The sequence below is a fragment of the Rhinoderma darwinii genome, chromosome 1 (assembly GCF_050947455.1).
Source record: "Rhinoderma darwinii isolate aRhiDar2 chromosome 1, aRhiDar2.hap1, whole genome shotgun sequence".
Taxonomy (NCBI): Eukaryota; Metazoa; Chordata; class Amphibia; order Anura; family Rhinodermatidae; genus Rhinoderma; species Rhinoderma darwinii.
The window spans coordinates 171,114,237-171,137,728 of NC_134687.1; the positions used below are offsets into that span (position 1 = coordinate 171,114,237).

Genomic DNA, 23,492 nt, shown 5'->3' on the forward strand with positions numbered 1-23,492 from the left:
GAATACAACTCTTGACTATAGTACATGTTGTAACTCAGGATTAGTGCAAGATAAGTAATTCAATGTATTTACTTAACACTTCTGCAGCTAATATCTAGATATGTATATATATATAAAATGGGAAAATGGTGTTGAAAGGTAAATTTATACACTAGGTGTATTTACTGGTAATAGTAATCAAAAATCTAATGAAAATTAATCTTGACACTTGAGAGTAAGGTATATGTTATATTCTATCATATGTCCAGCACACCTTCGGATAAGAGAATGAATGCAGTAGTCAATGTTACATATGTATTAAGTAAATATTCGGGAGGAACAAGGTGATCAAGACACGAAAGACAGAATTGGAAAGAGCAGCATTAGGCAGAACTGGATAGTGAAAAACTAATGTTCTTGCTGCTGTTACCTTTATTCTGTCAGATTTTCACCCACTCCTTTTCTATCTTCAGGGCTAAATAGAATTGCTAGTAGTACTTTATGAATTTTAATGTTTAAAATCGTCCTATTCTTTTTAATCGTAATTATTAAAAGTTAAGTTTTCGTTCCTTTTACAATCTCTGTAGTGATACAATTTGGCATACAAGATAGAGGAGCTCTATTTCTTGAATTTGCAAGGGTTGTCTGTGAATAATAAGGGTATGTGCCACAACTTCATTCTTGTAAATGTAAACACGGTTCTGTACTAAAAATACATATAGTTTTTGTTTTTGTTTTTTATTACATTTGTCTGCCTTTTTAAAACAACTTCATGCCCATTCTGAAACTTTTTTGATTTTAAAAATGAAAACGAGTTAAATTACAGACATTATAAAACATTTACATACAATTAATTGGTGAAATACATACAAGAATAAAAAATTAAGACGTGGAATTTCCCTTAAAATTGCTACAAAAATAAGTCAAAGTACTGGAATTTTCTTTTCAAACCGAACCAATGTTTGTGCGGATGACCTTACTTGTTTAGACTTTGGTTACACATGCTTAATGTTCGGTCACATTATTTTACTGTTTGGGCACAGGTGATAGTTTTCTATCCAAAGACCTTGCTATATGTCCATATACACTGGAAAAATTCAGTGATCTTTTATACAAGTTAAAGGATCCTTATACAATTGACAATATGCACGCAATACTTCTTGGAGGACATTTTCCCCAATTATGATGTTTGATTTTCCAGTTCACATGTGATTGGGCAGGATTATTAGTCATGTGAGTGTTAACTTAAAGGCATTGTTTGAGATGACAAAACAGGTTTACTTTTTCTAGAAACTGTGCCACCCTGGTCCATGGGCTGTGTCTGGTATGCAACTCATGTTCTTCCTTGAGTATTTGAAACATCCAATGGACAAGGTTTGTGGAAAAAGCAGACTGATTTTATCATCTCAAATAACTGCTTCACTTCAACATCCATGTGTGTTTTAAAGAATGTATATTTGTGGTTTTGTTGGTTTTCTACATGCAAAAGTACAACACTTATTTGCGGGTGACAACTGTTGCTGTGGAATGTGATATAAATTATAATATCCACAAGTAACCTGGTAAAACTTTAGGTCACAATCTTAAATATGGGTCAAAACCAAGACTGAAGACCCAGTGAGGACTGTCACGCCAGTAAAAAGTCTCCTAGACGTTTAGCTTCACTATTATTGCAACTGGAAGTATATGCTTTCAATTCTGCACTACAATGAACTCAAACATGAAACAGATGGAGGCCGTCGCCAAAAAGAACCGCATGTTTAGAATTGAACAGCAACATTATGGCTTAACCGAGCTCTTTTTCCATTGACACAATGAAAAACAGCTCCAAAAATGGCTCAAGAAGTGACATGTTCCTTCTTTTTATGGGGCTTCTTTTTATGCGCCATTTTTTAAAACAACGGCGTAAAAAAAGCCTCGTCTGAACTAATTGCCGTTTGTCCCATTGAATTCAATGGGCAGATATTTGTAGGCGTTTAGCTAGCATTTTTCAAGGGGTATTTCGAGGCATTTACACCCTGAAATACACCTGAAAACTCTGCGTGTGAACATACCCTTAGGGCCTGTTCACATCACCGTTGCCCTTCCGTTGAGGGGTTCCGTCTGAGGTTTCCGTCGGGTTTACCCCTCAACGGAAAGGCAAACGGAAACCTCAGCTTCCGTTTCCCATTAATATCGGTGATGGAAACCAAGCTAATGGTTTCCATCTGTCACTGTTGTGACAGGGTTCCGTTGATCTTGACGGAACCAATAGCGCAGTCGAGCTAGGTTTCCGTCACCATTTAGTTCATTGGTGAGGAAAACGGAAGATGAGGTTTCCGTTTGCCTTTCCGCTGAGGGGTTAACCCAACAGAACCCTCTGACGGAACCCCTCAGCAGAAAGAGATGGTGATGTGAACATAGCCTATACTTTCCACACACTGTTACATTACAAGCAATGTAGGACAATAAGCTACATAATGTGGCAACACGGGCATATTCCAAGTGATTGATCATGTAGAGAAAGAAAAGTCCTAATGACCACCATGGGCCTTTAATTGTGGTCATCGTCGGATCAGACTAGATATATCTAGTAACATATCTAATCCCAATATGTTTAATGGACTCGGCGCACAGTGGCAGAATTGTCTTTTCAGTGGTCACTGTAACAGATGTGAAAATTTGTCAGGTGATTTCTCATATAACCAACCAACCAGACAGTGTAAATCTGATCCTATGTGTATTTGATGATCAGAAGTATAACTGCTGTTACTGTGAGCAATATACACGAGTAAGATTAGAAGTGAAGTAAAATACTATTATGCTGTTATAATTAATTATTATTACAAAAATTATATCTGGAGGGTTTTTACATATCCGTGTGAGCAGTGAAGTATGTTACATGACTCAATTGATGGTGTTCTGTGCTGGTTTGTGCATGGCTATCATAAAGAGAAATCCCCAAGCTATCCTTGCAAAAGCAAATGACTTGAAACTATGGATTACACAGAACCTCAAACCCCTTCTAAAAACAATATCTAGTGCACTAAATTGATGTTCTGTGTATCGCGACATTTACACAGCAGCCTGTTATTTGGTCTCAGCTCCTAGGTGAATTCTTATGGTTTTTATACCTTACTGTTGAAGGGATATAATAATGATTTTATAATAAACTATAAACTATTCTGAGCAATACTGTTTCATTAGAAATTACTGTGTGAATTGTGACAATGACTTGTAATCTCCTTATTTATGTCTAAAAAAAACTCTTCTTAGCCAGTGACTAACAACCTGCAACAAAATCACATTATAATCTTGTGTTACATTGTGTTTAGTAATAGTCCAAGTGGATTCAGTATGTGAAAGTTATGCAGCAAAATTCTATAGTTATTCTATACTGTACTGTGTTACTATAGACAGGCTGCCTTCTTAATTTAAAGTGGCACCCATACATTAAGGCACTGGTCAATATAAAAAGGAATCAAGCCCAAGAGCCTCCAGTGGGTGAGTGTCATGTTACACACATCCGAAAATATATTGCTTCTCTAGAAAATATTCCATTTACATGTTCTTATTTCCTTAAACGAAAATGTGAAATTAATAAATATAAGTGGCGAAATATACTTCAGTCTCCAAACAGTGTAATACTATTTTGTACTTCTATGTTGGTTTTGCCTATTCAATGTCACAGTTTGTTTTTGGCTGGCTATGGTCTCCATTCAGCAGATTCGTCTCTTGCTGCTCTGCTATTAATTGCCACATCTGTTTGTTCCTCAAGCAGCCCTCTAGTAGCGGGTAGCACGATTCAGACACATCGGCTAAGGCCTAAGAGAAAATTCAACAAATTAGTTACAAAGGTCAATGTATTCTTAGTGATGACTAGAAGAAAAGCATAATTAAGGTTATATCCTATCTGGTCCTTTAAGTGCAGTCTACATTATTGAAGGGGGTTGTCCCCACTTAAATAGCTCCACTATGAACAATCAATAGTTACTTATACAAAAATTGGTTGTAATGTGCCAGACCCATACCTGCTCTCAGGATCTGTACACGTGCCTGAAAGCTGCAGTATCCGATCAACTGAACTGCATGTGAAAAGTTTGTAAAGCCTTTAGAATTATAAAGAGAACCTGTCAGCAGCCCAGAAAACTGCAGCTGACATCTCAATTAGATTGCCAGCGAATCACAGATTTTGGGGCTTCTTTTCTTTTTTCTTCCAGCCCCCACCATTTCTGAGATATCGGTGGTGTTAGTTTTGGCACCGATATTCAATTGTGGCCTTCAAGTGGGCGGTTACTAACTCACTTGCCAAGGCGAAGTGAACCTTGCCGCTTTGACGATATCCAATCAGAGCGGACAGAGTCAGAGCAGCTCATGTACTCCGGCATACATATGATCATCAGCACGGGCGGCAGTGAGTACATGAGCTACTCTGACACAGTCCGCTCGGATTGGACGATGCCAGAGCGGCAAGGTTCACTCACTCTTGGCAAGTTAGCAGTGTTAACCATCCACTTGACAGTCCAAAGCCTCATTTGCATATTGGGCACCAACACTAACGGCAAAGATATCTCAGGAATGGTAGGGGCTAGACAAAAAAAAAAAGCAACACTATCTGTGAGGCGCTGGCAGTCTGAGATGTCAGTTGCAGCTTTTTGGGCAGGTGACAGGTCTACTTTAATCCTTTTTCTGCCTGGGAAATCTGGACATTTTGCACATCTTGTAGCCGGGACAATTTGTACATGTACAAATAAAAGCTGAATCATAAAAAAATTCATACATAAGCCCTCATACCCATATACATTATTGGGACACCTATACATTACACCTACAGGAGCTTTTATGACCTTCCATTCTAAATCCATAGGCACTAATATAGAGTTGGTCCCCTCTTTGCAGCTAAAACAGCTTCCACTCTTTTTGGAAGGATTTCTACAAGATTTTGGAGTGTTTGTGGGAATTTTCGCACATTCATCCAGAATAGTATTTGTAAAGGTCAGACACTGAAGTTGGCTCACAATCGTCATTCTAGTTCATCCCAAAGGTGTTCCATGGGGTTGAGGTCAGGGCTCTGTGCGGGCCAGTCAAGGTCTTCCACACCAAACTCACCCAACCATGCCTTTATGGATCTTGCTTTCTGCACTGCGGCACAGTCATGCAGGAACAGAAAAGGTCCTTCCCCAAACTGTTCCCACAAAGTTGTAAGCATACAATTGTCCAAAATGTCTTCGTATGCTGAAGCATTAAGATTTCCCTCCGCTCGAACTAAGGGGCCTAGGCCAACCCCTGAAAAACAATCCCATAGCATTATCCCTACTCCACCAAACTTTACAGTTGGCACAAAGCAGTCACGAGTAATGCTCTCATGGCATTCACCAAAACCAAGGATCGTCCATCAGACTGTCAGATAGAGAAGCGTGATTAGTCACTCCACAGAAAACGTTTCCACTGCTCCAGAATCCAGTGGCAGCGTGCTTTACACCACTCTATTCGACACTTTCCATTGTGCCTGGTGCACGGATTGTGCGGATGTTAATGCCAGAGGAAGTTTGGAGCTCGGCAGTTATTGTGTGAGCAGAGCGTTGGTGACATTTATGCATTATGCGCCTCGGGACTCTGCGACCCTGCTCAGTAGCTTTACGTGGAGTTGATGTGGTTCCTAAACGCTACAACTTTTTAATAATACCACTCACAGTTCATCGTGGAATATCTAAGGGGAAAGAAACTTCACAAACTGACTTGCAACGGTGGCATCCTATTACAGTACCATGCTCAAATTCAGTGAGCTCTGGCTGCTGGCTAGGTGCTTGATTTTATACACCTGTGGCAATGAAACACCTGAATTCAATGATTAAGAAGTGTGTCCTAATACTTTTGTTCATATAGTGTATTTTCTTACAGTAGACGTCTGGCATTTCATCACAATGCCACTCAGGACTTTATACATACAGGCACCTTCATGCAGTTATGCAAAGTGTAATTCTTTGTAAAAAAAAAAAAAAAGCATGATAGTTCATGTTTGTATGCACATATCTTCAAATAATTACCAGAACTCTAGATTAACAAAATCTGGATTTAAGATGAAAATATAAAAAAGTAATACCATTGAAAAGTGAGTGTACCCCCACATCCTATATATTTCCTGAAAGCAGACAACCTCAAAAACGTAATATACCTACCTAGCAGTTTAGGTGATTATGCGATATACAGTGAAATTAAAAAGCTGACCTCCGCAGAAAAAAGGGTATCTTCCAAAAATATATTTCAGTGTTTTAATAGTCTGCACATACCACTCATGTCTACATTCACCCAGAGATAAAAATTTTAGAGAAGTAACATCAATAGCAAAAGGATTATACACCCAAACTGTGTACTTTTGTTTTTGAAAGCAGACAACATTCCTTTTTTTTTTCCATTTTACTTTATTACATTGTCATTCAAAATCAGTACTAAAATAAAAAAACATTAATTCCTCATATAGTCTAGATATTACTCAATCCAACACCCCCCCCCCACCCACCCCCTCACATCAGCCAGACACCACCAGGAGAAGGGGTTGAGAAAAAAATATTTTATTTTTCCACTATTTTGTCTCTCCAGTCAAGGTGACCACAAAAATTGAAATTTCTTACTATGGCCCTCACTCAAGCAAACAGCTGAAAACGTGACAATTAGGGTATGTTCACACGGCAGCGTCCGTAACGGCTGAAATTACGGGGATGTTTTCAGGAGAAAACATCCCCGTAATTTCAGACGTAACGGCATGTGCAGGCGCTTGAACGCCGCGTCCATTACGGACGTAATTGGCGCTGCTTTTCATTGGAGCCGATGTGTCTTCTCTTGTCCGACGCCAAGGTTGAAGGACCTGTGGGTGACGTCACACTGTGTGTCTGCAGTGAAAGAAGCTGGGTGGGAATGATGAGAAGTGCATGTCGCTGATTTGTCAGCGTCATACACTTCTATTCACAACTCCCAGTTGGTAAAAACACAATACACGCCCAGTTGGTAAAACGAGAAAACACGCCCAGTTGTCCATTGAAAAGCTAATTTGCATAAATCTAAAATTGCTCATAACTTGGGCAAAAATGATAGTTTTTGCTGTTTTGCTGTTCTTTACATTGTAGCGCCGATCACATTTAATAGGAGATAGGGATTTTATAATCTGGTGACAGAGCCTCTTTAACCCCTTCGCGCTCAGGTCAGTACTATTACGTCGTGCTAAGTACATCGTTCGCGCTCAGGTCAGTAATAGTACTGACCTGAGTAAACACGGCGCCATTTAATCCCGGCGCGTGCTTGAGCTGTGATAACTGCTGTTTCTGACAGCACGCTATCACAGCTTAGTGTGCAGGGACCGATCGCGGTGGTCCCCGCCGATTAACCCCTTAGAAGCCGCGTTCAATAGCGATCGCGGCTTCTTAGGGGTTAAGCTGCCATCGCCGGCCTGCTACACGATAGCGGGCCGCGATGGCTACTATGGCAACCAGAATCCTAACAATGGACTCTGGCTACACCATCGACGGAAGCCTAGTGGGTCCCGACAAAATCAGGACCCACTATGCTTGCTGTCACTACGTATGTAGTGCAGTGTATTAGAATAGCGATCAGAGCCTCCTGCCCTCATGTCCCCTAGTGGGACAAAGTAAAAAAAGTGTGAAAAAGTAAAAAAAAGTTGTGTAAAAATAAGAAAATAAAAGATTTAAAAGTAATAAAAGTAAAAGTCCCCCTTTTTCCCTTATCAGTTCTTTATTATTAATAAAAATATATAAATAAACAAATAAACTATACATAATTGGTATCGCCGCGTCCGTAACGTCCTGAACTACAAAACGATGTCGTTATTTATCCCGCGCGGTGAACGCCGTAAGAGAAAATAATAATAAACCGTACCAGAATCACAATTGTTTGGTCACTTCACCTCCCAAAAAATTGAATAAAAAGAGATCAAAAAGTCGCATGTACCTAAAAATAGTACTGATCGAAACTACAGTTCGTTACGCAAAAAATAAGTCCTTGCACGACTTTCCTGATGGAAAAATAAAACAGTTATGGCTCTTAGAATAAGGTAACACAAGAAATAAATTATATTTTACAAAATGTATTTTATTGTGCAAACGCCATAAGACATAAAATAAAACTATAAACATCTGGTATCGCCGTAATCGTATCGCCCCGCAGAATAAAGTGAATATGTCATTTATAGCGCACGGTGAACGCTGTAAAAAAAATTGAATAAAAAACAATAGTAAAATTGCTGTTTTTTTAGTCACCACGCCACCTAAAATTAGAATAAAAACTGATCAAAAAGTCGAATGCACCCCAAGAAAACTACAATGGATTCCTCAAGGTCTCTAGTTTCCAAAAAGGGGTCACTTTTGGGGGGTTTCCACTGTTTTAGCACCACAAGACCTCTTCAAACCGGACATGGTGCCTAATAAATTAAAATAAATTAATTAAATGTCACCTCTACTTTGCTCTAAATTCCTGTGAAACACCTAAAGGGTTAATAAACTTTTTAAATGCTGTTGTGAATACTTTGAGGGGGTCTAGTTTCTGAAATGGGGTGTTTGATAAGGGTGTCTAATATATAGGCCCCTCAAAGCAACTTTAGAACTGAGCTGGAAACTAAAAAATAAAATAAAAATGAGGCAATACTTCGCTTCTTACATTATACTCATAATGAGCCGTGCCCACCCCGAGATGACCCCAGTTTTGACCGTTTGTATAAACGGAGACCCCTATTAGACCATTTCAGTGCCCGGTTTTCCCAGCATTCACCCCCGAGAAGTGTATTTCTATAGATGAATCCCTGGTACATTTGAAAGGGAGGCTTCAATTCCGCGAGTACCTGCCGGGTAAGAGGGCAAGGTATGGCGTGAAGATGTATAAGCTGTGCGAGAGTGCATCACGGTATACCTACAAATTTAGGATATATAAAGGGAAGGACACCAGTGCTCAGCCCCCAGAATGCCCCCCCTTACTGGGAGTTAATACAAAAATTGTGTGGGATTTGGTGCACCCACTGCTGGACCAGGGTCACCACCTCTACCTGGATAATTTTTATACCAGCGTCCCACTCTTCAACTGCCTCGCTTCCAGAAGTCCTGCGGCATGCGGCACTGCTAGAAGAAATCTGAGAGGCCTCCCTAAGACTCTGCTTGGTCAAACACTCAGAAGGGATGAGAGCAGGGCACAATCTAGCAGCAACATATTGTGTGTCAAGTACAAGACCAGGGAGATGCCACACCAGTACCCATGTACCTGTACGAGGTACCAGTACAGGGACCCCCAAACTAGACTGCATCCTGGACTACAATAGGTACATGGGAGGGGTGGACTTGTCAGATCAAGTCCTGAAGCCTTACAGTACTTCTGGAAGCGGGGCCACAGGCATCGTACCAGGGCAACACTTTTTAGGAGAAGTTCCCCAAACTGGCAAGAAGGGAAAAAGTCAAAAGTGGTGCAGAGTCTGCTATAAGAGGGGGATAAGGAAGGACACAATATATCAATGTGACGCGTGTCCCGAAAAACCAGAGCTCTGTATGAAAGAGTGTTTTAAAATTTATCATCCATCCCTTTATTTTTAATTTACCCCAGTTTTACTCGCTCTGATCCACTTCGCACAGCTTACCCCTCCTCATCTTTCCCCTCTGAGCCCTGCTGTGTGCCCAGGCAGCTGATAACAGCCACATGTAGGGTATTGCCGTACCCGGGAGAGCCAACATTACAGTTTATGAGGTGTATATCTCCGGTGGCGCATGCTGGGCACAATATACCAGACACTGAATTGGCATATATGTATAGAAAATTGCAAATTTCACTCTGCACCAACTGCTGCACATTATCTTTTACACAATACCTGTGGGGTCAAAATGCTCACTACACCTCTAGATGAATGCCTTAAGGGGTGTAGATTTTAAAACAGGGTCACTTCTTTGGGGTTTCAACTGTACTGGTACCTTAGGGGCTTCTGCGTACAAGACTTAGCACCAGAAAAGCTCCAGTAGGCCAAATGGTGGTCCTTTCCTTCTGAGCCCTGCCGTGTGCCCAGGCAGCTAATAACAGCCACATGTAGGGTATTGCCGTACCCGGGAGAACCCACATTACAATTTATGGGGTGTATGTCTCCGGTGGCACATGCTGGGCACAATATATCGGACACTGACATGGCATATATATAGAAAATTGCAAATCTCACTCTGCACCATCTGCTGCGCATTATCTTTTACACAATACCTGTGGGGTCAAAATGCTCACTACACCTCTAGATGAATTCCTTAAGGGGTGTCGTTTTTAAAACGGGGTCACTTCTCGGGGGTTTCAACTGTACTGATACCTCAGGGGCTTCTGCACACACGACTTAGCACCAGAAAATTCCCAGTAGGCCACATGGTGGTCCTTTCCTTCTGAGCCCTCCCATGGGCCCAAACGGCAGTTTATCACCACAAATAGGGTATTGCCACACTCAGGACAAATTGGGCAACAAAATGCGGTATTTTATTCCTTGTGAAAATAAGAAATTTTGAGCCAAAACTACCTCTTATTGGAAAAAATATATTTTTTTTAAATTCACAGCCCAATTCAAATAAATTCTGTGAAAAAACTGTGGGGTCTATATGGTCACAACACCCATAAATAAATTCTTTGAGGGGTGTAGTTTCCAAAATGGGGTGACTTCTGGTGGGTTTCCATTGCTTTGATACCTTTGGGGCTCTGCAAATGCGACATGGCACCCGAAAACCAATCCAGCAAAATCTGGGCTCCAAAGAACACATAGCGCTCCTTTCCTTCTAATACCTCCCATGGGCCCAAACTGCAGTTTATGGCCACAAATAGGGTATTGCCGCACTCAGGACAAATTTGGCAACAAAATGGGGTATTTTATTTGTTGTGAAATTAAGACATTTTGAGCCAAAACTACATCTTATTGGAAAAAAGTTTTTTTTTTTAAATTCACAGCCCAATTCAAATAAGTTCTGTGAAAAAACTGTGGGGTCTAAATGGTCACAACACCCATAAATAAATTCCTTGAGGGGTTTTGTTTCCAAAATGGGGTCACTTTTGGTGGGTTTCCATTGCTTTGATACCTCTGAGGCTCTGCAAATGCGACATGGCACCCGAAAACCAATCCAGCAAAATCTGGACTCCTAAGAACACATAGCGCTCCTTTCCTTCTGAGGCCTCCCATGGGCCCAAACAGCAGTTTATCACCACAAATGGGGTATTGCCGCACTCAGGACAAATTGGGCAACAAAATGGGGCATTTTGTTCCCTGTGAAAATAAGAAATTCTGATCAAAAATGACATCTTATTGGAAAAATTGTCATTCTTTTAATTTCACAGCCCAATTCAAATACGCGCTGTGAAAAAACGACGGGGTCAAAATGGTAACAATAACCATAAATTAATTCCTTGAGGGGTGCAGTTTCCAAAATGGGGTCAGTTTTGGGGGATTCCTACTGTTTTGGCACCTCAACACCTCTCCAAACCTGGCATGCTGCCTAAAATATATGCTAATAAAAAAGCACCACCAAAATGCACTAGGTGCTTCTTTGCTTCTGGGGCTTGTGTTTTAGTCCACGAGCGCACTAGAGCCACATGTGGGACATTTCTAAAAACTTAAGAATCTGGACAATACATATTTAGTTGTGTTTCTCTGGTAAAACCTTCTTTGTTACAGAAAAAAAATAGAATAAAATTGAAATTCAGAAAGAAAAATGAAATTTGCAAATTTCACCTCCACTTTGCTTTAATTCCTGTGAAATGCCTGAAGGGTTAAAAAACTTTCTAAATGCTGTTTTGAATACTTTGAGGGGTCTAGTTTTTAAAATGGGGTGCTTTATGGGGGTTTCTAATACATAGGCCCCTCAAAGCCTCTTCAGAACTGAACAGGTACCTTAAAAAAAAGGCTTTTGAAATTTTCTTAAAAATATGAGAAATTGCTGTTTATGTTCTAAGCCTTGTAACGTCCAAGAAAAATAAAATAATGTTCAAAAAACGATGCCAATCTAAGGTAGACATATGGGAAATGTGAACTAGTAACTATTTTGGGTGGTATAACCGTCTGTTTTTCAAGCAGATGCATTTAAATTCTGAAAAATTCTATTTTTTCTAAATTTTCTCTAAATTTTGCAATTTTTCTCAAATAAAGACTGAATATATCGACCAAATTTTACCACGAACATGAAGCCCAAAGTGTCACGAGAAAACAATCTCGGAATCGCTTGGATATGTTTAAGCATTCCAACGTTATTACCACATAAAGTGAAATATGTCAGATTTGAAAAATGGGCTCTGAGCCTTAAGGCCCAAACTAGGCTGCGTCCTTAAGGGGTTAAGAAGACTCCTTATGCAAGCAAAGTCTACTCTGCAAAAAACTGTAAGGCCTTATTAACACTAACGTGAACAGCACACTGACTGATGCAATTCAATGGTGCTATTCACACATTTCGTGTTTTTTCATGAAGCATGTGTCCTTCGTGAGAAACTCACTACATGTTCTATTCTGGTCCGTTTTTGCGGACAAGACTCGTCCATTAAAGTCTATAGATGTGTGAAAAAAAACAAAAACTGACAGCACATGGATGACATTCTTGTGCTGAAAATTGGCGCACAGAAGCCACTGACAACACGTACAGTCATATGCATGAAAATCTTTGCGTTTTTTAGCAAAAAAAAAATCTGACAAACTCGTGTGAATAAGGCCAAAATGTGAGTAGTTCAAATATACCACACGTCTACATTCACTGTTGCATGTGCTAAAAAAAAGGCCCAAACCACAGGGAGACAATTTATGCATGCAAATTAAAATGAGGACTATATATAAATATAAACTAGCATCTACTTATACAAAAAATAACCCCAATAACCCCGATCCCGCTAGTTTAACTCGTTAAATGCTGTGGTCAATACCGACCGCGGCATTCAAATCGTTAGAAAGAGGGGGGCGACCCCTTCGAACAGCTCATCGCGCCCCACACAACGCAATCGCGGGGGGGGGGGGGCGATGGTTGCTATGGCTGCCTGGGAGCCTATTGAAGGCCCCCAGGTCCGCCATCTTTGTGCTCCTATTAGAAGCTGCCTCCATCAGGGCTTAATAGGTGCCTGTCAGAATCACGATATACTGCAATACATTAGTATTGCAGTATATGGTGCAAGCGATCTAGCGATCGCTGGTTGCAGTCCCCTAGGGGGACTAGTACAAATGAATAAAATAAAGTGGTTTTTTTTATGTAAAAAATAAATAAATTAAAAGTTTAAAAAAAAATCCGTTTCCCATTTTCCCCCTAGAGCATAGTAAAAAAATAAATAAACATAATTGGTATCGCCGCGTCCGTAAAAGTCTGAACTATTACAATATATCATTATTTAACCCGCACGGTGAACGCCGTAAAAGAAAAAAAATTGGAAACGCCAGAATCTTTATTTTTTGCTCACCTTATCTCCAACAAAAAATGAAATAAAAAGTCATCAAAATGTCGCATGTACCCCAAAATGGTATTATTAAAAACGACAGCTTATCCCGCAAAAAATAAGCCCTCATACCCCGTAATCGACGGAAAAATAAAAAAGTTATGGCTCTCGGAATTGGCGACACAAAATAAATTACATTTTTTACACTTAGGTTTTTACTTGTAAAAGTAGTAAAATATTTAAAAAAGTATATATATTTGATATCGCCGTAATCGTATTGACCCACAGAATAAAGGTCACATGTTGTTTTAATTGCACAGTGAATTCCGTAAAAACAACGCGCAAAAAACCATGGAGGAATTGCTTTTTATTTTTTTATCTTCTACCCCACAAATAATTTTTTTCCCGTTTCCTAGTACATTATATGGCACAATAAATGGTGCTACGAAAAACTACAACTCGTCCCGCAAAAATCAAGCCCTCAAAGGACTATATTGACGGAAAAATCTAAAAGTTATGGCTTTTGGAAGGTGGGGAGGAAAAAACTAAAATTTAAATCTGAAAGTTGTTTACGACAGGAAGGGGTTAAGGGAATGCGCGGGTCGACTCCCAAAATGGCGCCTCGGCCTCCTGGACGCCACGCAAACTGCAGCATGGTCAATCTCCCAATGAGGAGTCCGAACTTACCCTGAAGCAGGTGTATGAACAGCTCCTGCAGGCCGTCACATCTTCCACTACTACATTGACTGGGAAGATTGATGAGGTGAGAGTGGACCTAGGCCTGCTCCGCCATTACGTGCAGCGTCTCAGAGAGCGTGTGAAGGAGGCCGAGCATCGCATCTCCTCGCTTGAGGATGGTGCGGGACCTGTACCGGATCGTTTGTCGGCTATTGAGAGGTCAGCGGAACTATGGCGACAGAAATGCGATGATCTCGGAAATCGTTCCCGTAGGAACATTGTGCACATAATTGGTATGCCTGAAAGGGCTGTAGGCTCATCTCCTGAAACAATTGTTGAGCAATGGCTTCGGTCCACCTTTTCAGATGCCTTATTCTCATCGGCATTGGCCATGAAATGTGTACACCGTGTACCAGCTAGACCACCGCAACCAGGAATGCCCTGAGACCTCTTCTAGCTCGACTTCTGAATTGGAAGGACCGGGATTTGATCCTACAGATAGCACGGAAGCGTCAGGAGATGTTTCAGCAGATTTGCACAAAAAAAAACGTGCCATATTTATATCAGTAAAGAAGCGTCTGAGGGACATGAATATACCCTACTCCATGGCATATCCGGCAAGACTTTGAATAACTGATGGAGAAAAAGCAGTATTCTTCGTGGATCCTAGGGAAGCTGAGGATTGGACACAACGATGCCTGAGAGGACCGTCGTAAACATGTTTTTGAGTGCATCGGAACTGCTCCCCTCATCATGCCCGCATCCCTGATGTTCCTGGCTTGGTGACTATGTCTATATTCTGCGATATGAGGAATGTCTGGGGGGAGAGCTGTTCGTACTTTTAACAGTTGGTCAAAGTTGGGATATATCCTCCTGTTTCTGAGACTGTGTCCTCCATGACTCACACCGGATGTTCTGGTCTACATTTAAGTTAACGGGAGCTACATAGTTGTTTGGAGATCTCACTGTGCAAGGCAATCTTTGTTTGCTTTTTTGTATGCACAGGTACCCCGTAACCTTAAGCCACGAGGTTCATACATTTCACTATTGTAGTATGCATCTGATCAGTTTTACGGTTTTGCATGTTTTGAAATGGAATCTTCTATCGAGTTGGCCTGCTAACGGCCTTGTTATACAGTATGTTTTAAAGCTTTACATTATACATGTATATCTGAAATGTATTTTTCGTATCGTTCATATTTCTGTCTGCCTTCTAACTATATGGATGTATCCTTCATCCGATTGTAAACGAGTACTTCTACTATGTTGACCCTGAGGCTGGGTTCACACGACCTATTTTCAGGCGTAAACGAAGCGTATTATGCCTCGTTTTACGTCTGAAAATAGGGCTACAATACGTCGGCAAACATCTGCCCATTCATTTGAATTGGTTTGCCGACGTACTGTGCAGACGACCTGTCACTTACTCGTCGTCGTTTGACAGCTGTCAAACGACGATGCGTAAAATGACTGCCTCGGCAAAGAAGTGCAGGACACTTCTTTGCAACTGTAAAGGATCTGCCAGGCACAGCGGGGTTAACTCCCAGAACTAATCAGTCAGCACCTGAGAATACATCCCTGAGACTGACTCCTGCTTCCACCATTCAGGCTGGCAGGCTTAGGAGTGGGAGAGCCTATCGTAACCTGGCCAGACTCAGCTAGCTCCCGCCCTCGGTCTATTTAAGCCTGCACTTCCTGTCCCTCGGTGCTTGTTATTGCTTGTGTTTCCCTCCTTGTGGTTTCCTGGCCCAGCTACAGCTCCTGCTATTTTTGATCCTGCTCCATACAGACCCTGGCTTACCGACTACTCTTCTGCTTTTCGTTTTGTACCTCGCACACTCCTGGCTTGACTCGGCTCGTTCACCACTCTGGTTGCTCACGGTGTTGCCGTGGGCAACGGCCCCTTTTCCTTGCTTGTGTTCCTTGTATGTTTGTCGTGTTTGTCGTGCACTTACTGAGCGCAGGGACCGCCGCCCAGTTGTACCCCGTCGCCTAGGGCGGGTCGTTGCAAGTAGGCAGGGACAGAGTGGCGGGTAGATTAGGGCTCACTTGTCCGTCTCCCTACCCCCTGCCATTACATAATAACAAGCCCATACCTAGTCTACACCTGGTCCCTGACACCACTATGGATCCCCGTGAGACCCTGGCTCAGCAAATGCAGGGTCTCTCCCTACAGGTCCAGGCCCTGGCTCAGAGGGTCAACCAGCCTGATGCTACCCTGGTAGTTCCCCTCACCGCACCTCTTGAACCCCACCTCAAGTTGCCCGACCGGTTCTCAGGGGACCGGAGGGCTTTTTTCTCCTTTCGGGAGAGTTGTAGGCTTTACTTTCGTTTAAAGCCTCATTCCTCAGGTTCTGAGAGCCAGCGGGTGGGTATAATTATGTCCCGGCTCCAGGAAGGGCCCCAAGAGTGGGCCTTCTCCTTGGCTCCTGACGCCCCTGAACTTTCCTCCGTTGATTGTTTCTTTTCTGCTCTCGGACTTATTTATGACGAGACTGACAGGACTGCCTTTGCCGAGAGTCAGCTGGTGACCTTAAGTCAGGGTAAGAGACCTGTTGAGGAGTATTGCTCTGACTTTCGGAAGTGGTGCGTAGCTTCTCGGTGGAATGACCCTGCCTTAAGGTGCCAGTTTAGGTTGGGTCTGTCGAATGCCCTGAAAGACCTGCTAGTTAACTATCCCTCTTCTGACTCCCTAGACCAGGTTATGGCTTTAGCGATACGACTTGACCGACGTCTCAGGGAACGACAACGTGAACGTTTATGTGTTTTCTCCTCCGACTCCCCCATGATGCCTCCCGAAGCTCCGTTGCTTCGTTCCTCCCCGAAAGATTCAGAGATACCTATGCAACTCGGGGCCTCCGTGTCCCCCCAACAACGTAGAGAATTCCGCAGGAAGAATGGTCTCTGCTTCTACTGTGGGGACGACAAGCATCAAGTGAACAACTGTCCTAAGCGTAAGGTTGCAGCCAGAGAACTTCCGCGTCTAAGTGATCATCGGGGAGGTCACTTGGGCGCACAGGTATTTCCAGTAAATATGAAACGTACTAAGATCTTGCTTCCCTTTCAGGTCTCTTTTGGTGGTAGGTCTGCTACCGGCAGTGCCTTCGTGGATTCAGGGTCCTCTACTAATATCATGTCTGTGGAATTTGCTATGTCCCTTGCTATGCCTCTTATTGATTTGCCTAAACCTGTCCCGGTAGTGGGTATCGACGCCACTCCTCTTGCTAATGGTTATTTTACACAGCATACCCCTGTTTTTGAACTCCTTGTTGGCTCCATGCATTTGGAGCAATGCTCTGTACTGTTGATGCAGGGATTATCGTACGATTTGGTTCTAGGTCTTCCCTGGTTGCAGTTGCATAATCCTACGTTTGACTGGAATACTGGGGAGCTAACCAAATGGGGTAATGAATGTTGTACGTCATGTTTTTCTGTTAATTCTATTTCTCCCCCTAAGGAGGCGAATACGCTACCCGAATTTGTTCAGGACTTCGCTGATGTTTTCTCTAGGGAGGCCTCCGAAGTGTTACCTCCTCATAGAGAATACGATTGCGCTATCGAATTGGTACCAGGAGCTAAGCTTCCTAAGGGTAGGATATTTAATCTTTCTTGTCCCGAACGTGAAGCTATGAGAGTGTATATCCAGGAATCCCTGGCCAAGGGTTACATTCGTCCCTCTTCTTCTCCGGTAGGTGCTGGCTTCTTCTTCGTGGGGAAGAAGGATGGTGGTCTTAGGCCATGCATTGACTACCGTGGCCTGAATAAGGTCACGGTAAGGAACCAGTATCCCCTTCCTTTGATTCCTGATCTCTTTAATCAGGTTCAGGGGGCCCAATGGTTTTCTAAATTGGATCTACGGGGGGCGTATAACCTTATTCGCATCAAAGAGGGGGATGAGTGGAAGACTGCGTTTAACACGCCCGAAGGCCATTTCGAATACCTCGTCATGCCCTTTGGGTTGTGTAATGCCCCTGCGGTCTTCCAGAATTTCATAAATGAGATTTTGAGAAATTACCTGGGGATTTTTCTGGTAGTGTACCTTGATGACATACTGGTGTTTTCCAAGGACTGGTCCTCCCACGTGGAGCATGTCAGGAAGGTGCTCCAGGTCCTTCGGGAAAATAAACTGTTTGCCAAAACCGAAAAATGTGTGTTTGGGGTACAGGAGATTCCATTTTTGGGTCAAATCCTCACTCCTCATGAATTCCGCATGGACCCCGCCAAGGTTCAGGCTGTGGCGGAATGGGTCCAACCTGCCTCCCTGAAGGCGTTACAGTGTTTTTTGGGGTTCGCTAACTATTACAGGAGATTTATTGCTAACTTCTCGGTCATCGCTAAGCCCCTTACGGACCTCACTCGCAAAGGTGCTGATCTCCTCCACTGGCCTCCTGAGGCTGTCCAGGCTTTTGAGGTCCTTAAGAAGTGCTTTGTCTCGGCCCCGGTGCTGGTTCAGCCCAACCAAATGGAGCCATTTATCGTGGAAGTTGACGCATCTGAGGTGGGAGTGGGGGCTGTCTTGTCCCAGGGTACCAGCTCCCTCACCCATCTCCGCCCCTGTGCCTACTTCTCCAGGAAGTTTTCGCCAACTGAAAGTAACTATGATATTGGCAACCGCGAACTCTTAGCCATTAAATGGGCATTTGAAGAGTGGCGCCACTTCCTGGAGGGGGCTAGGCACCAGGTAACGGTCCTTACCGACCACAAGAATCTGGTTTTCCTAGAATCTGCCCGGAGGCTAAACCCGAGACAAGCTCGATGGGCGTTATTCTTTACCAGATTCAATTTTTTGGTTACCTATAGGGCTGGGTCTAAAAATATTAAGGCTGATGCACTGTCGCGTAGCTTCATGGCCAGCCCTCCTTCGGAGGAAGATCCTGCTTGTATTTTGCCTCCAGGTATAATCATTTCCTCGATCGATTCTGATTTAGTCTCTGAAATTGCTGCTGATCAAGGTGCAGCTCCCGGGAACCTTCCTGAGAACAAGCTGTTTGTTCCCCTGCAATTCCGGCTAAGGGTACTTAGGGAAAATCATGACTCCGCACTATCTGGCCATCCAGGCATCCTGGGTACCAAACACCTCATTACCAGAAATTATTGGTGGCCTGGGTTGCCTAAAGACGTTAAGGCCTACGTCGCCGCTTGTGAGGTTTGTGCTAGGTCCAAGACTCCCAGGTCCCGACCAGCGGGCTTACTGCGTTCGTTGCCCATTCCCCAGAGACCTTGGACACATATCTCCATGGATTTTATCACCGATTTGCCTCCATCCCAAGGCAAGTCGGTGGTGTGGGTGGTGGTGGACCGCTTCAGTAAGATGTGCCACTTTGTGCCCCTCAAGAAACTACCCAACGCCAAAACGTTGGCTACCTTGTTTGTCAAACACATCCTGCGTCTCCATGGGGTCCCTGTCAATATTGTTTCGGACAGAGGGGTACAATTTGTTTCATTGTTTTGGAGAGCCTTCTGTATGAAGTTGGGGATTGATCTGTCCTTCTCCTCTGCCTTCCATCCTGAAACCAATGGCCAAACGGAGAGGACTAATCAATCTCTAGAACAATACTTAAGGTGTTTTGTCTCTGACTGTCAATTTGATTGGGTCTCTTTCATTCCCCTCGCCGAATTTTCCCTTAATAACCGGGTCAGTAACTCGTCAGGGGTCTCTCCTTTTTTTTGTAATTTTGGGTTTAATCCACGGTTCTCCTCCGTTTCACCTGGTAGTTCCAACAATCCTGAGGTAGAGGTCGTTCATCGGGAACTGTGCACAGTCTGGGCCCAGGTTCAGAAAAACCTAGAGGTGTCCCAGAGCGTACAAAAAACTCAGGCTGATAAAAAACGTTCTGCTAACCCCCTGTTTATGGTCGGGGATCTGGTGTGGTTGTCGTCTAGGAACTTGCGTCTCAAGGTTCCGTCCAAGAAGTTTGCTCCCCGGTTTATTGGGCCGTATAAGGTCATTGAGGTCCTCAATCCTGTCTCCTTCCGGCTGGAGTTACCCCCGTCTTTTCGGATACACGACGTGTTTCATGCCTCCCTCCTCAAACGCTGCTCCCCGTCCTTGGCTCCCTCGAGGAGACCTCCTGTTCCCATCCTCACCCCGGAGGGGGTGGAATTCGAGGTGGCCAGGATTGTGGACAGCAAGATGGTCCAAGGCTCCCTCCAGTACCTGGTCCATTGGAGAGGATACGGGCCCGAGGAGAGGACTTGGGTACCCGCCCGGGATGTTCACGCTGGGGTATTGGTCAGGAGGTTCCACCTGCGTTTCCCCAGTAAGCCAGGTCCACTTAGAAAGGGTCTGGTGGCCCCTCATAAAAGGGGGGGTACTGTAAAGGATCTGCCAGGCACAGCGGGGTTAACTCCCAGAACGAATCAGTCAGCACCTGAGAATACATCCCTGAGACTGACTCCTGCTTCCACCATTCAGGCTGGCAGGCTTAGGAGTGGGAGAGCCTATCGTAACCTGGCCAGACTCAGCTAGCTCCCGCCCTCGGTCTATTTAAGCCTGCACTTCCTGTCCCTCGGTGCTTGTTATTGCTTGTGTTTCCCTCCTTGTGGTTTCCTGGCCCAGCTACAGCTCCTGCTATTTTTGATCCTGCTCCATACAGACCCTGGCTTACCGACTACTCTTCTGCTTTTCGTTTTGTACCTCGCACACTCCTGGCTTGACTCGGCTCGTTCACCACTCTGGTTGCTCACGGTGTTGCCGTGGGCAACGGCCCCTTTTCCTTGCTTGTGTTCCTTGTATGTTTGTCGTGTTTGTCGTGCACTTACTGAGCGCAGGGACCGCCGCCCAGTTGTACCCCGTCGCCTAGGGCGGGTCGTTGCAAGTAGGCAGGGACAGAGTGGCGGGTAGATTAGGGCTCACTTGTCCGTCTCCCTACCCCCTGCCATTACAGCAACGTAATTTGAGCCGTTCTTCATTGAAGTCAATGAAGAGCAGCTTAAGATTACAAACGTCAAAGACGCCTCGCATATTACGAGGAGGAGCTTTTACGTCTGAAACGACGCAGCTGTTTTCTCCTGAAAACAGTCTGTCTTTTCAGACGTAAAAGCCTCTCATTGTGTGCACATACCCTAAAAGTGATTTCCTAGAATATCCGGGGTTTAGAACAGTTACGTAAAAGGATGGCGATTTTTGCACATGTTCGTAGATTTGGCCCTCACATATTGTGTCTCCAGGAGACCAATTTAACCCTAGACACCATTGGCAGGTTAAAGAAGTCATGGGTTCAGTGGGTCAAGCGCTCGTGGCATACCTCGTATTCTCGTGGGGTATTGATTCTGGTGCATCGCTCTGTCCGCTGGGAGGCGACTAGAATAGTCTCAGATAGCGAGGGTAGATACATTTTTTTTGTTTTTTGCATGCTTATTTTAACTACCCTACTTGATCATTGGTGTAAACATTCTCCTGCCGGCTACTCTATTAGTTATATAACTGGCTGCGAATTTTGTGTCTAACTCTCCGGTTGCAAAGCTTCTATGTATGGGGGACTATAATATGCTCCTATATCAGACCCTTGATAAATTTCACCAACCAGGGGGTGCCCCAGTTCCGCAGTCCCCTACTTCTCTACATAGACTGACATCTGAGTTGGGATGGGTGGAGTTATGGAGGGTAAGACACCCTAATGTTGAGGAATATTCTTATTTTACTCCCCCTAGAAGTGCATTGTCCAGAATAGACTACATGTTTGCGTCCCCCTCGGTGGCCCCCTTGACCTCTAATATTGCTTATGCACCTAAGGGAGTTTCGGAACATACTCCTCTACAGGTTGAGTTTAAGATGTTTGATAGGACTGTCAGTAGACTGAACTGGAGAATACCTCCATTTTGGATTTTGATGATAGGCTCCAATAAACGTATTCCTGACCAGCTAGCTAAATTTCCAGAAATTCATCAACCCAAAAGTACTCAGTAGTTAAAATGGGACACACTAAAGGCCTACTTAAGGGGAAGTCTGAAATCTACTATATCCTTTATTAAGAAAGAGACAGATAAGATTGAAGATGATTTAACCAAATCATGTATGAGCTTAGAGACGTCCTTTTTGTCAGATCCCACTGAGGCCAGGAGGGAAGCGTGGTTATTGGAGGGTAGAAAATATTTGATCCATTTGCAAGAGAAGTGTGATAGGAAAATGTTTTTTCTTATGAATGCCTTTGAACTTGGCAACCAATCTAATAGATTGCTGGCTCGCCTGGTCCACCAATCCCACTCTTCACCGGCTATCACACAAATTTTGCAGGAGGATGGAGCATGTGCTCCAAAGTGCTGAACAGATAGTCAATAGGTTTTATAGATTTATGCTGACCTATATACTTCCCGTAGTAGCTACTCTGAACAGGAATTGGAGAGCTACCTGGATGATATGACATATCCGTTACGGTCTATAGAAGACAGAGATATCCTGTTGGAAGGGATTTTGGGGGCCATTAAGGATATGTCTGGTGAGAAATCGCCTGGACCCGATGGTATCCCGCTGGAGGTGTATAGTAGATACGCGAATATTATTGGTCCTGAATTATTACTGATGTATCGGGTAGCCTTTGCTGGGTGTCATCTCCGAATTCCCTGTAAGAAGCCACGATTATTGTCCTATTAAAGGGAATGTGTCGCTAGAAATGTTTTTTTTTAGTTAAACAGTTAGTATATAAATGATTACACATTGTTCTAATTTTTTTAATTTTTTCACAATTCAGGAAATATTATAAATTAGATTCTAATTGATACCATTTCCATGTGCTGGTCACTAGAGGGAGCAATTCCCAAAATTGCAGCATTGGCATGTGGTAAAGCAACCTCATTGCTTTATGCTGCAAAATTGGAGAAGACACACTCGCTCTAGTGTCCTCAAACAATCCCCCCTCCTTTATCCTGGCTAGTGCCAGGAGAAAGGAGGGGGTTGAATGTTCAAACCTCCTACACTGTGTGCCACCATTTTTTGAGCGAATGCATAGTGTAGGAGGATTATATACAGTGGTAATCACACAGTATAACACGAACATACACACACATCACATACACAAACATAACTTACCTGTTCCTGCCGCCGCCGTCATGTCGCTGCCGCCACTGCCTCCGCTCCTAGTCCTTGCTTCTGAACATATGGATGGAAGCCGTGACTGGAAGTAGTCGTCTTACTGTCCGGCCGCGGCTTCCGGTCCACATGAAAATGGCGCCGGATGTCGCTCTGCCGAAGACCTTCCTTTTGGCCTGTGTGGGAGCGGCGCATGCGCCGTTCCCACACAGACGGCGTACGCTATAGTGAATGGACCGGCTCCCGTTCGCATTCTCTATGGGGATGTATGTGCCGTATTCCATCTCTGTATGTGTTGTTAATCGACACATACAGAGATGAAAAAAAAATGGCAGCCCTCATAGAGAGGTAAAAGAAAGAAAAAAGTACAACACAAAAACACAAATAAATAAAATTTATTTTAATGACATACTAA

At 43.5% G+C, this 23,492-nt stretch overlaps 1 protein-coding gene across 1 annotated transcript in view; it reads right to left on the reverse strand.

Moving 5' to 3' along the window:
- Positions 1-735: 735 nt before the first annotated feature.
- The window catches only part of PDE5A (phosphodiesterase 5A), a 325,066-nt gene continuing 302,309 nt past the window's right edge, over positions 736-23,492 (reverse strand). The window contains exon 20 of the mRNA XM_075860590.1: positions 736-3,783. Within this exon, the coding sequence (XP_075716705.1) occupies positions 3,634-3,783 (150 nt within the window). The 3' untranslated portion in view covers positions 736-3,633. The remainder of the gene's footprint in view (positions 3,784-23,492) is intronic.